The sequence below is a fragment of the Nomia melanderi genome, chromosome 11 (assembly GCF_051020985.1).
Source record: "Nomia melanderi isolate GNS246 chromosome 11, iyNomMela1, whole genome shotgun sequence".
In the NCBI taxonomy this organism is placed as follows: Eukaryota; Metazoa; Arthropoda; class Insecta; order Hymenoptera; family Halictidae; genus Nomia; species Nomia melanderi.
Window position 1 is genome coordinate 17,940,476 of NC_135009.1, and position 12,806 is coordinate 17,953,281.

Sequence of the window (12,806 nt, forward strand, 5' to 3'; positions counted from 1 at the left end):
GCGCGCGCGCGCGCACATTCTCCTTTTCGTCGGAATCGAATCGAATCATCCACAAAATATTCGTCAACATTGGGTGTACCGTCGATAACCTAACAAAACGAATTTACTTTTCATAGTATGGCTTCGTTCGTAACTTGGTTAAGTATTATACCGTTAGACACCGCGCACAAGCTGCAGGTATTTACGTGTTTCACGACGCGCGATCCAAGACCGGCAAACAGCAAGGAATTTAGCAAAATCTGACGTTTACGCGATCGAAACTGAAACCGACGAGCCAACGAAAATCCAAAACTACTCGGTGTTCGTTTGGTTTGCTTGGCTTTGCTTGGCTCTGCTCGCCAAACGTTCTTGTCGAACGTCGAGAGTAGATGCTTGAACGAGCTGGTCTGTTTATTGCTCTTAAGTAACCGTTTCCTGCTTGTTGTTTCGTTCGCTCGAGTTTGTCCAACAAACGCGTACTAGTACCCAACTACCAGCTATGCAGCGAACACTGGAACGCTCTATACCCACGCTATTCCTCGGACCCTCGATTCTTCCGAACACCGACCGAACGAATCGCTTTTCCAAAGAAAACACCGTCCACGGAACAAACCTCGAATTTCCATCAACCGAATCTTTCGACTGGAAAAACGAGTCCCGACATCGAGTCGTTTCGCGATATTTCGGACCGTGTACAGGCTACAACTTCGCATCCATTATTTCGAAATCTTTTGAAAGACTCTTGAAAAGAACTCTCCTTGGGGCACTGTCGCGAAAATTGCCTTGCGAAACATTGATAATACCCATAGAAAGCCTTCCAAAGCATTTCACCGACACGCATCAATATTTTCTTTCCTTTCTTCGCTCGTCTACTCGTGTCCGGTCAGACAAATTTCATTTTCAGATAACGAAACGATCCTGTTCAACGCACACAACTTTTACCCCGATGCAGACTATAAAGAGAAATATTTCGAAATTCGAACAAAGAAAAAGAGACGTTGCTTGCTCGTGATCGCATTTCGGATACGAATTACAGTCTTTTTCAAAAGCTCTGTACATACATAAATAAATGTAGATTTCTTTACGTACGTATAAACAGTTTCGAGCATCGTCCGAAACTTGAACGAAATCGTGGGTACGCGTAGTTCGTACGTGTAGCAGAGTCGTGTAAACGGAGCAACAGTACACTCGATTATCGTATATAGGACACGTTGTCGCGATTGCAACGCGACAGACCCAACAAGGACAACAAGGACAACAAACACGAGAAACGCGAGAAACACGAGAGACACAACAAACACAACAAACACACCACTACGGAATAAAAAAGAATATTCTGCTCTCTACGTGTACACATCTATGTACGGTGTATCGTTCGTCCGAGTTTAAACAAAGACGCTTCTCGTTAGTCGGTCGAGGCGTACAAACCTCTGTTAAATAGGCCGGTTCTTCCTCCGAAACGCAGCCCACCTTCTCCAAGCCTATTTCACTCCTCGTGGTTGCACAGTCCCTTTGACAATCGGAACAACCTGTTTCGACCAAGCGCGTTCTACACGTGCAATTCCCAAGACACACCGCATTCTGGATCTGACCTAACCAACACCTAACCACTCGCTACTCGCGCAAACATGTTTCGCTCGCTATCGACTTGTCCGAGAACGAAATTCCAATCACCATAATAATTCGAGTATAAACGAACAAGTATCACGGGCTAACGGCTCTGGAAATCGCACAACGTGCGCGCAAGCGCGCGTGCTCGTGTCCACGCGAATGCGAGTCCCACGTGGGCGCATGCGCGGCACGCGCGCCCTCCCGACTTGCCAAGGTACGTACCCTCGTGCCTGCACCGCGCGAGTTGTCCACGAGTCGTTGCAACGTACCGCGTACTCGAGAGCAGGGACAACGAGAGAGACTGTTCGCGGAGACTGTCTCGATTCTGCGACGCATCGCGCACTAAACACCTCAAAATCAACTTTCAATGGGCCGGTGAATCGCCAGTCGCTTGCTCGTCGACCACCCTCCATACGCGATTCAAAATAGTCTGGAAAATAGTCTAGAACGTTCACGTACGTACGCCACACGCGCACACACACACACACACACACACACACATCTATTGTATTCCTTCGAGCATCCAACAGGTTTTTAAACGATCGTTATAGTTTCAGCAATGTGTCGCGACGCGGCGCGACACGATTGCTTCCGAAATGCATCGTGACAGAGAACCACTGTCTAAATCACGAGTACGCTTGCGCGATGCGTCCCAGCCGAGTAAATAGTAAATAGTAAATAGCAAATAGTATAGAATAGTAATCTCGTTTAATGAGATATGCTTATTTTCTGCAAGCATTTCGCCTATACGACTATACGCGTACTTGCATTCTCCGTATATTCTCATCCCTCCCTTCTCATTTCTCCGTTTAGCTTCAACCAATCTAAACGACTCGATCTTTTCCAGTTTTTACAACCCTTCGGGGCCAGTGGTGTAGTATAATTCTTATGAAAATCGATCGACGATACCATCCGATTGTACGACAGACTGAGAGAACCCGAAACTCGTAGCAGTCGTCGCATTTCGTGTTTCCCATAAGAAGGGAACAGCATCGATAAGTAAGTATAATATACGTACATGCATAGATTCGTACACCACCTACTTGGCTTACCGTGTCGAAATCCGTCAAATGGCCTGTTATTTCTAATGGAGAAATCCTTGAGGAGATGTTCTAAATTCATAAGAAAATCTGAACTCTGTAGTCCTGATTCTCCAAGATCGCGAATCAAGCGACGTGCTGTACCTACCGAACAAACGGAAAGCAACGCTCGGTGATTCTCGGCAACGATAGATGTCGCCCCATGATTTCGCTCGTAGTGTAACAGAAAATAAGTACTCGCGAATCTACTTGAATTCTCTATAATCATTTCTCGTTCCAACAACGATGATAATAGTTGTCTGGAGTACCCTGAATAAGTAGAAATACGTTGCGTTACGTATAATAAACTAATACGATCAGAGATATACCCGTAACGCAATTATACCAGGAATTATTTCTGTTACTCGAGTATCCAAGCACCTACGCGTTACGTTTACCTTACGCATTCGAGCATCGTTTTCACCGATATCGATCACTTTCAACCGTCATCTTTCGTTTCGACTATTAGATGAAAAGCAAATGAGAAAATAGACAAATAGGAGAACAATGCTATATCTACGATACGGTAGGCGCTACGTAATACATACCCTTTCCTTTTGTGCCCGATTATGCTGCTGTTCGCTCGCGTATGTAACGCGCGCAAGTAGCGCGTCTATAGGAATGGAAGGATCTCTGTCGAGTTCTCCAAACACGAACATCTGTTTCGAAGCAGCAGGATGAAACTGTTACAATTCGTTATCACTCGACGCGTTGGAAAATAAAAAAAGGAGCAACAATGGAGGACGATATAGACATTTACGAAGATCTGCCAAGTTTCGGAGAGAAACTTGAGGAAAACGTGAGTATCGTGTGCTTGATAGTTCTTTCTTCGAAATTAGGTTAACTTTTCCATCGGAGAGTCATACGCGATACCTCTAGTTCGTAGTAAACCATTCGGAACACAATACTACTCCAGAATGTGCAGAATTAAAGAGACAAATTGCAAATCTTACGGTAAAACTGGAAGATTTTCGGAAGGTTAACGAAAACTTGGAGTTGAATTTGGTATCATTACTGAAAACTGCGAAAGCTGAAATTGCACGGAAGGATAAGATGATCGATAGCCTGCGAAAAGAGTATGTAACAACTTTTCTTCGTGTCGCCCGACCGACAAATATATATTAATATATACGCGCGCGCGTGTGTCTGTGTGTGTACGTGCATATAAACATTCTTTCTAACCCAATTCAATTGTTACAGACTCGATGATGTAACATTCAGAAGAGGTGGACATTTCAAAAAGAACGATCGTGTTTGTACATCCAGTTTCAGCAATACCGTTGCAACTGTTCACCGTAAAACTGTCCAAGCATCTTCGTCTGCCAGAGAAGATAAACACGGATCGTTGGAAATACATTTGTCGTACAATCTAACCAAACATTCTAACCTAAGCAAATCCACCTCCACGCCTTCTACAGTGTTCAGTGAACGATTACGTAAAAGAATTGCCGACGAACAGAACTTGGAAAGAAGAGAAAAGCAGTCGAGCAGATTCACAGAGAAATCCAAGGTTCCGACCACCGAGGGTTACATCACTGAAAGCGACAAAGAGAATGGCTCTCTGGCGAATACAGATTCTTCGAGTACGAGAGGAATGCAATCATCGTCCACGGTAACGCGATATTCTGAAACTGACCGATTTACCGTAACACATTTTCCAGCGGATCAAGAGAAGAGAGACCAGGGGAATTCTGTCGCAAACATTCCACAAAAGAGAGCAAACGACGAAACCTACAGGTCTGGCTGCTTAAAACGGTTTAAATCCGAGGAGAAAGAACATACGTCGAGATCAAATAATAAAGAAATATGCGAGAATGTCGTACAGTTATCCGATATAGAATCCGAACGGCGACGCACGACACATTTCGATTCCGAACAAACTCGTTGCACGTTAGCTCAAGAAGAGAAGAGGCACAGTTATCTTCCGTTCGTCGAATCTGCTGGTAAAACAGGTCAGAGAGACACAGGCGAGCGTACCTCGAAACGGAATTGCAAATCCGTCGTCTCAACGATCGCGCCGGAAGAGAAACATGCGAGTCACGGTTATCGTCCCAGTATCGCCGAGCATCGTCGAATTAAACGCAGGGAAGATTGTCGCGCGAATGAAACGCGGGAGGATCGTCGATCGCGTGGAAGGCAACCTTCGTGCGAGAATTATCGGGAGGAGAAATACATTAGAAGCAAATACAAATACGCGGGTTGCGAGGAGAAATCGGAAAGGCGTCACGACGGCCGCAGCAGTACCGGTGGCACGGTTAAATCGACGACGGTGAGAAAGGAATCCCGCAACTCGCAAAACGCCGCGGAACAACCCACCAGTGAACAAAATTCAACTTGTAACGCGCAGCTGTTGGATCATTGCGACGATTACGGATGTCGAGTAAAAGACCGACCGAGAAGTTCCGACAAAACGACGCGCCGAGACAACAGGCGAGACGAGTGTAACGAGTATTCTTCGCATCGGAAATCCGTTCGAAAAAAGTTTCCCGAACACGGTCGACAATCGGAAGCATCAAAATCGGAAAAGCTCGTCGAAACGAACGAGTCTGTCGAGAGGATCGATCGACGGAAACTTACGGAGAACGGCAAAGCTCCTGTAACGAAACTCCTGCTCGACGATTCCTCGGAGAAATTAATCGATCGGAAGAAAGATTTGGAATGTTCGAAAATCGACGTGGACCAAGTCACGAATGAACCGACCAGTAACACCGACGACTGTTCGACCAGCAAGGAGAAAAGCTGCGAAAATGCTGGTGACAAAGCGAAAGAGTCGACGCACTGTTCAACGGCAACAGACGCGAGTGCCGCATGTCTTGCGACTGTAGCGTCACTGGACGAACAATCGAGCGAACTTGTCGAAAATGTCGAAAACAACGAGACCATAGAAAATGTTGAGAACATTGAGAAATTCATTCGCAATTACACCTCCGATAACGATCCTCGGAAAAAGAATCTGGACGAAAGAGACGCAGCATCGAACGATTACGTAAACGAATACAAATCGATAAAGAACGATGTTATCGAGGACGAAACGATCTTGGAAGATCAGCAACGCGACGCGGTCCGTCGAGACGGGACGGAACGAGAAGCAGACGCAAAGCTCCGCGCAATTGAATCGGGAGTCATGTTTCAACAGCTTCTCGAGGACTCGGATCGAACGGGTCAGACTGAAACTGCCGAAACGACGACTGCAGTGACGGAATCTGCGAAAAATGTAAACGATTTAGCGGTAGACGGTAATTGCGCCGCCCAAAGATCCGTTAGTGCATTAGAAAGTAATTATTCCAATGATTTCGCGGCCAACGGAAGATCGGCGAGTTTCGGAACGGGAACTATATCGGTGAGTTCGGATAGTTCCGCGACAGATAACATTCCTCCAAGCATACCCTTTCAATTTCCCGAAGAAAACCATAACGATAATGGCGGTGATAAGGACAAGGTTAAAAGTAACGACGAAAGTTGCTTTACAAGCGTTCTCAAAGATTCCGATGCCGATAAAGTTAATGGTAATTCTACTTACGATATTCATTATATCGATAAGGACGAGGATGAAGATAAGGATAACGATAACATCGGTGTTCGCCGAGATGATATTGAAAATAATTGTCCGAACGTTACGAAGAAAGATCAAACGAACGAACGAGAGAACAGCGAAAATCTTTCAGCCAAGTTGAACGAACAAGTCGAGAATGAAAAAGAGAAGGCGCTCGATAAAAGTACGACGGAAAAAGGACTACACGAGTCGAACAAGTCGGCCGTTAATAACGGTACAAACGCAAAAGCCGCGTCGATGAACGTTCACGGGAAAATAGTCGTTTTTGCGCGACGCAAGAAACCTGTGTGTTTAGCAAACAATAACGCAAACATGACTGTCCTTATAAATAACTGCCATAGCCCCAATACGAACTGATCGGGGACCGACTATACCCTCGCCGTGTAATTTCCAACAAGTCGAAGCATCGAACGTACAAGTGTGTTCTCGCTGTATAAAACACTGTAAATAGAATATGTACATATGTCCAGCTTTCTTTCACATTTCATTTCGAATAGGACGAGAACGAGAACCTTCGACGCGTATTTGACAAATGAGAAATGCGATCAGGTTACGTTTCCGATCTGTTGGACATTTACTTAACCATTTCCTTCAAATAAATATCATGAAATAAGTTTACCTATGTTTTGAATTTATTACCGAAGCAGGGAATTTCGATGAATTTCGAAAGCAACGTTGCAATTAGAAATTCAAGTAGCTTTGCGTATTACGATTTCAATCCCAATACCTCCACCAATTATGTTACGGGACGGAAGGTAATCTGCGGCGACGCGACACACAGAGCTTCTTAGCGTCGCACGCGCTCTGCGCTGTCGCAGTCGGAATAGACCGAGCAAAACCGAGGGCTACAGAGAAAGAAGGAAAGAGAGAGATGGGGATGGGGAGATGGGGAGAGAGCGAACGAGCGAGCGGGAGAGAGAGAGAGAGAGAGAAGAGAGAGAGAGAGAGAGAGAGAGAGAGAGAGAGAGAGAGAGAGAGAGAGAGAGAGAGAGAGAGAGAGAGAGAGAGAGAGAGAGAGAGAGAGAAAAGGAAGTATGAACATTGATATATCGTGCACATTGCTGTCGTTTGTAAGTTTTGAATAATTCTGCAGAGCGCTGGTGAAAACAAGTTTCGAAAATCCATAGATATGTATAGGTAAGGGGCGGATGGTTTACCGAGCGTCCCTAAGTCGCGCATCACCCTGAATTCGCGGCTACACCTCGTCGTTCGTCCAGCCCAGATTCCGAATCGATTCTTCCGTACTACTAGTGTTGTTGGTGTCGGTAACAGCCTCGCAGTCTTGAAATATGGGCTCGATCGTCTTAAAATCACTCTCGGTTCTGCTTGGAATATTTTTTGTTTTCGTCGGTACCATGAAGTTGACTTCGCACATCAGCAAGGATCTTCACAAGGACTTGGTGAGTCGAAGCTTGCTCTTACGAGATAATTATATAACAGAATTCACCCCATCTCATGGGTCGTGCATCACGGCGACGATTCTCTTTTCATTGGCATTTCCCTACTGGTTTCGACCCTAGCCCCGTTATCAGCTGGTGCACCGGTTCATCTCTCTCCTTTCCTACCTTTCCCACGTCGTGTGGTCGATTGATTGTTTCCCGTTGTTTATCCTCGTATTCGAAACGAGTCGACCGTCTCGCAAACTTTCTTCTCGCCTCTGCGTGAAACGCAACGCGTCAACGCATTCCTGTAGCGTTCACCTTTATCCGCGATTTCTCCCGTTTCCCTTATCTCGAACCCCTTATCGCGTATTCCGTACCCCGCTCGCTGCTCCCTGCTCCCTGCTCCCTGCTTCCCTCTTACCGCTTCGCGCTTCCCGCTTCCCGCTTCCCGCGTCCCACTTCTCGCCTCCAGTACGTTGAAAATAAATAAGTTGAAAAAGACTATTTCAACGACGCGATTCCTGCTCGTTGCGTAGCTGCTCGCGATCGAAACTACCGATCGTGACGCGCGCGTTTGCGCCCCTTGCTCCTTCTTTTTTTAGTATACCGAAAGCAATACTACCGTGGAAGAAACACCCGGTTTGTTTCGATACTTGGTACTTGTATGTTATCCCATAGTTTGTACGAACGCGAAAGAAAGAGAGGGGGAGAGGGACGTTTGAAAATTGAACGCATCAATTTCATGTGAATTCGCATCGATTCGGTTCAGACTCGAAACGAGAGATAGATTGCCTCGAGATATCAATCGTCGCACCTTGTTGCGCGACTCCAGGGTCGCGCGCGCGCGCTCGGTTTGTCCATTCGTCTAGATAGAAACGTGCAAAATTTCTCTGAAATGCGATGAAATCTGAATGTGCAATTCGGTTCCTTCGATGCGACTCGTGAAAAGATTATTTTCGTCCCCCGTTGTTACTCAATGTCCAAAGTTATAGTTATAAACCACGATCCTTTTGGTAATGAGCCAAATATCGTCGCGAGTGCCAGCGTTCGATGTTCGCTAGCCAGCAACTGTGATAATTTTCTTCGTGCGAGTGCCCCCAGCCATTAGCAGCTGGTCATCCTTCCCTCGTAGTTGCATACAGTCTTTCATTAGCCGATCGTGTCACTATGTTTCCAGAGGAAGGAATACGTCAAGTACGCAAAAGTGTTTCCTCTATCCGGTACCTTGGACTTCAAAGTACCGAGCAAGTGGTACAGAAGAGTTGTCGGATCGCTCGAAATCATCTGCGGACTTGCAATGGCGATAGTACCTAGCCGTAAGAGATCAATCTGATTTTCCACTTGTCGCATTCTCCGCGGTCCAGCGTGCGTCTGCTGTCGTTTTCTTTTTTCCGGCACTTTGCACACCGCGTTGCGTGCACTTACCCATCCGAATACCCGTCCATTTGCCCATCCATTCGACCGTCGCGTCTATATCCAGTCATCTGCATTAATAGAATACATGCTCTGTAACACGTCCAACGCTGTGGACGCTGCTCCGTCGATCGCTCAAAAGACTGTTGCCTTTTCAGATAAGATTAAGAATGCATCGAACGCGGTGTTACTCTTGCTGATGTTGATGGCCGTGTACTCTCACTACATGGTCAACGATAAGTTCGAGAGGATCGCTCCAGCGTTGGTAAGAGCAGAAACAGAATTGCCAAGCGAACGTCGCAACGATACGATACGTACGATTATTTCAGGTATTCTTCTTCATGCTGACGGGGCGCCTGGTGATAGACTGGCAACTCAGACGAGAGGATGCTCAATCGATAACGGCGAACGGTCTGGATGACAAAACCAAAAAACAGGATTGAACTCGAGACTCTTTTACGCGTGTACGCTAACGCGAAACTTTGGTTACCGTGACACGCTTTGCGCGTACGATGCCGGTAGGCAACAGTGGTGGGTTGCGTCGCTAAAACCTTGTCGCAAATGCGGGAAAAGAGCCTTACGATCTTCCACCTTCGGAACCGCCAAGACATTTTCTATGAACGAAAGTCGATGGATTCGGCCAAGAACGGTCCAACTTGTCGTGCTTCTCCATCGCGGATACTTGCGCGGTAATCAAGTTTCGTGTTCGTTTTAATACACTCATTCAACTATGTACACTCTTCCGAAGCATTCTCGTGTTTCTTCGCAACGTCGCGTTTTCTTCGTTCTATCGAGATCTTCCCCAAGAAACATTGATACCTAACGACCGCGGCTCTCTCTCTCTCTCTCTCTCTCTCTCTCTCTCTCTCTCTCTCTCTCTCTCTCTCTCTCTCTCTCTCTCTCTCTCTCTCTCTCTCTCTCTCTCTCTCCATCTCCCAATTCCGAGCCTCGAATCCGAATGTCGAGCTTCGGAAGGACAACAGTGTTGTAGACGTTCGATTCGTCACCTAATCGTCCGCGGTATTAATCTAGTTAGCCATGGAGGCTGGTACGAAACTTTAGCTCAAACACAAGGTATTAACTGCCATTCGAATTAATGTGTTCCCGTGATATCGAGTTAAGATGTATATGTCTTTAGATGATAATTAATATCGGCATTTCACAGTGCACTCTATTTATTTCCTCGTCTTTTCTTTTTAAGCATGTCCTTAATCTAGACGGAGATTGTTAAATATATCAATCAAAAAGAAGAACCAGTAGGAATAATCGTGTTTACTTGCCTCGTATCATCCATCCACCGATGTTCGTTCGCACTATACGGTCGAGCGTGTCTTTCGAGCGAGATAGCTAAATTTCCAATATTCAAAGATATCGAACGAAACGAAAGAAAGTGCAGAGAAATCAAATTCACCGCGACACGGTGTCCGCTCGCAAAACTTATCGACAAATATTCTTCACCGCGTAACAACACCACCGCAACAGATTTTCAATGCAAACAAACAATGATACTTACGCCACCGCGCGTATAATTCGTAATCGTAATCATACATGTATATGTGTAGGTACGCGTACATATATACATATACACGTACTGCACACGTAAACACGCACACTCGTCGTACAAACACACGTGCATTGAATACGTACTTAGCTTTGTTTATCGATTTCAAAATGCTTGTATAGAATACGAAGATGCGAGGTCGAACGATTCGATGTATTGTATAAATACGCGAAAATCGTATAAACAAAGAAAAACTAGCCTACGATCGATGTTCTCTTCGGTTTTACTGCTATTCGTCACATTTTCCATCCCTTTATCTCGCGTCAACGAAAATAAGAGGAAAACAGTTTATCGCTGGCACTTGCCACAATGCAATATCGTTCAAAGAAAATTTTATTCGTATACGTACTGTATAGCATTACTGTAATATTTGATAATCGGCTGTACCGATAACAAATTCCAATGCAACCATCGATTCGTTTTTCATCCTTTTCTTTTTCTTTTTCTTTTTCTTTCTCTTTCTCTTTCTCTTTCTCTTTCTCTTTTTCTTTCTTTTCCGTTTTCTCTGTCTCTTTTTTTCTTATGTATTTTTATGTATAAGGATAAGCGCGTCGAGTACTCGTGTGGCGAGAAAAAAACAACCTCCGTTTTCGACCTCTCTGTAACGACATAAACGGTTCAATAAATAATTTATAATTTTTACTTTTTTCATAATCACATTGAAAACGTACGTGTTTACATTAGAGTCAACGTAAGAACAAAGTAACCAAGCGAATATTCCTTTTAACGCAAACTATGGCTACATTTCGTTTATTCTTCCTCTTTACCAACGGTCAACAGATTCAAAGCTTTTCGAAGGTTTAGCACGGCTGTAGGTACATCATCGTAATTTAAAGCACTTCCAGCCCATTTGATAAATTTCTGTGCCTTGTTCATTTGGTCCAATGACAAGTCAACTCCTCCTAACGAATACGTGCTCTTATCGTTCAAGTAATTGCACACGAATCGACAGAATTACTGTTTTGCGTACTACCTTCTGTTTCCGTAGACGGACGGTAATCGTCTTTCATCTCGGAAGGCTGTTGCCCTATGTCTCCTTCGTTGCGCATACTGTTTGTTCTATCGAACGAATCGGTGTCGTGAACGTTATTCTTCCTGTTTGAATCTACAAACGCTTCTCCTTCGTCTACTTTTCCCGAATCGGAAACATCATCCGTGTCTACAACATTGATAACCCGTTTTTTATTAATCAAAATTATCTTAACAACGATACGTTATAATGGCTAGCGACAAATACCTTTATCCATGCTATTGTCACCTGAATCAATATGTTTTGCACCATCTTCTATGGGTCCAGGTATCGGTATTTCACCATTCTTTAAACAATTATGAATATACGTAGCTTTCCATCTAGCGTACTTCCTGTTTTGCGTGGCTTCCTCGCTCAGTTCGCCAAACACGGTCAAAACATCGTACAACAGGCCCACGATATAAAAGCTCTGAACTATACTTTTGTTGAAATTGCCAGCTCTATCATTTTTATCCGCATAGAGGAAAAGCTTGAGCGCCCAATTTTCTAAATGCGCTTGCGCGGCTACGTCGTTTGTAATCGCTTCGTTCTCTCGTGATTCCTGTTTAGTTGTTTCTAACCAATGCATCAATTTCAATAGAAAATTAGTTTCTTTCACTGTTTTAGTCGAAAGTTTTAATCCTGTCTGAAGCGCGTATAAGCGACCTATAATTATATTGTTGTGTTTCTTATTATATTCTACAATTACATTTTAAAACCATGCAATAGTTTATGGTATTGTACAATTTCGTATCGAGATCAAATATACTTACACCAATAACTGACAACAAGATCTCGTTGGTCATGAGTGGCTGCTATTTTTAAATACTGTTGTATGCTTTTCAAGGACGGTGGAATCTCCGGTAAATCTAGGTTAACCATACTGCTCAGTAAACGATTTATCCCTCTTTCAAATGTTTTTATTTCTCCTCGTATTGCCGTGCAACCACTTATTCTCTTATGTTGCGGGTATCTTTCGTTTCCGAGAGTCGTTTGCGAAAACTAGAGTAAATAAACCTCATTAATTTAATAACAGTTTACAGAACAACCGTTTCATGTTTTGCCAAGCTGTTTATTCAACAGCTTGGTCACTTTATTAACTTACCTTGTCTTCCTGAAATTTAAAGCGAGTCTTTTTCCGTTTAAAACGATTCAGATAGTGACAAGTAAAAAATTCTATGATGACAATTCTGTGGTGCGTCAATTCCCTTTAAAGTTA

The 12,806-nt window shown here is 44.4% G+C and overlaps 4 protein-coding genes across 16 annotated transcripts in view; 2 read left to right on the top strand and 2 right to left on the bottom strand.

Moving 5' to 3' along the window:
- cno (adherens junction formation factor afadin) overlaps positions 1-8,789 on the bottom strand; it is a 28,515-nt gene extending 19,726 nt beyond the window's left edge. For 2 of the 12 annotated variants that reach the window (XM_031988342.2, XM_031988332.2), the window contains exon 1: positions 1,813-2,160. In XM_031988342.2, coding sequence (XP_031844202.1) covers positions 1,813-2,003 — 191 coding nt within the window. In that variant the 5' untranslated portion in view covers positions 2,004-2,160. Of the gene's footprint in view, positions 1-1,068; positions 1,301-1,407; positions 1,775-1,812; positions 2,162-2,642; positions 2,775-3,217; positions 3,334-8,025 lie in introns of those variants that run through there. The other 10 variants (XM_031988337.2, XM_076371832.1, XM_031988339.2 and 7 more) reach the window with 9 other exon arrangements.
- On the top strand, positions 3,321-6,840 carry FLASH (FLICE-associated huge protein). Of its 2 annotated transcripts, XM_076371842.1 has the most exons (4): positions 3,321-3,468; positions 3,549-3,745; positions 3,870-4,252; positions 4,331-6,840. In XM_076371842.1, the coding sequence occupies exons 1-4, from the start codon at positions 3,406-3,408 to the stop codon at positions 6,577-6,579; spliced, it is 2,892 nt and encodes a 963-aa protein (XP_076227957.1). In that variant the 5' UTR covers positions 3,321-3,405; the 3' UTR covers positions 6,580-6,840. The 2 variants fall into 2 exon arrangements, with proteins under 2 accessions (XP_076227957.1, XP_031844206.1); XM_031988346.2 differs by having other exon boundaries at positions 3,870-6,840.
- LOC116434303 (putative acetylcholine receptor chaperone) lies at positions 7,241-12,185 on the top strand. The gene is made up of 4 exons (XM_031992989.2): positions 7,241-7,622; positions 8,782-8,920; positions 9,176-9,282; positions 9,347-12,185. Exons 1-4 carry the CDS (start codon positions 7,512-7,514, stop codon positions 9,458-9,460), a joined length of 471 nt encoding a protein of 156 aa, XP_031848849.1. The 5' UTR covers positions 7,241-7,511; the 3' UTR covers positions 9,461-12,185.
- Vta1 (vesicle trafficking 1) lies at positions 10,175-12,504 on the bottom strand. The gene is made up of 5 exons (XM_031988257.2): positions 12,361-12,504; positions 11,816-12,253; positions 11,552-11,737; positions 11,250-11,480; positions 10,175-11,177 (listed from the first exon to the last, which is right to left on the bottom strand). The coding sequence occupies exons 1-4, from the start codon at positions 12,467-12,469 to the stop codon at positions 11,329-11,331; spliced, it is 885 nt and encodes a 294-aa protein (XP_031844117.1). The 5' UTR covers positions 12,470-12,504; the 3' UTR covers positions 10,175-11,177; positions 11,250-11,328.
- Between the last annotated feature and the right edge of the window lie 302 nt (positions 12,505-12,806).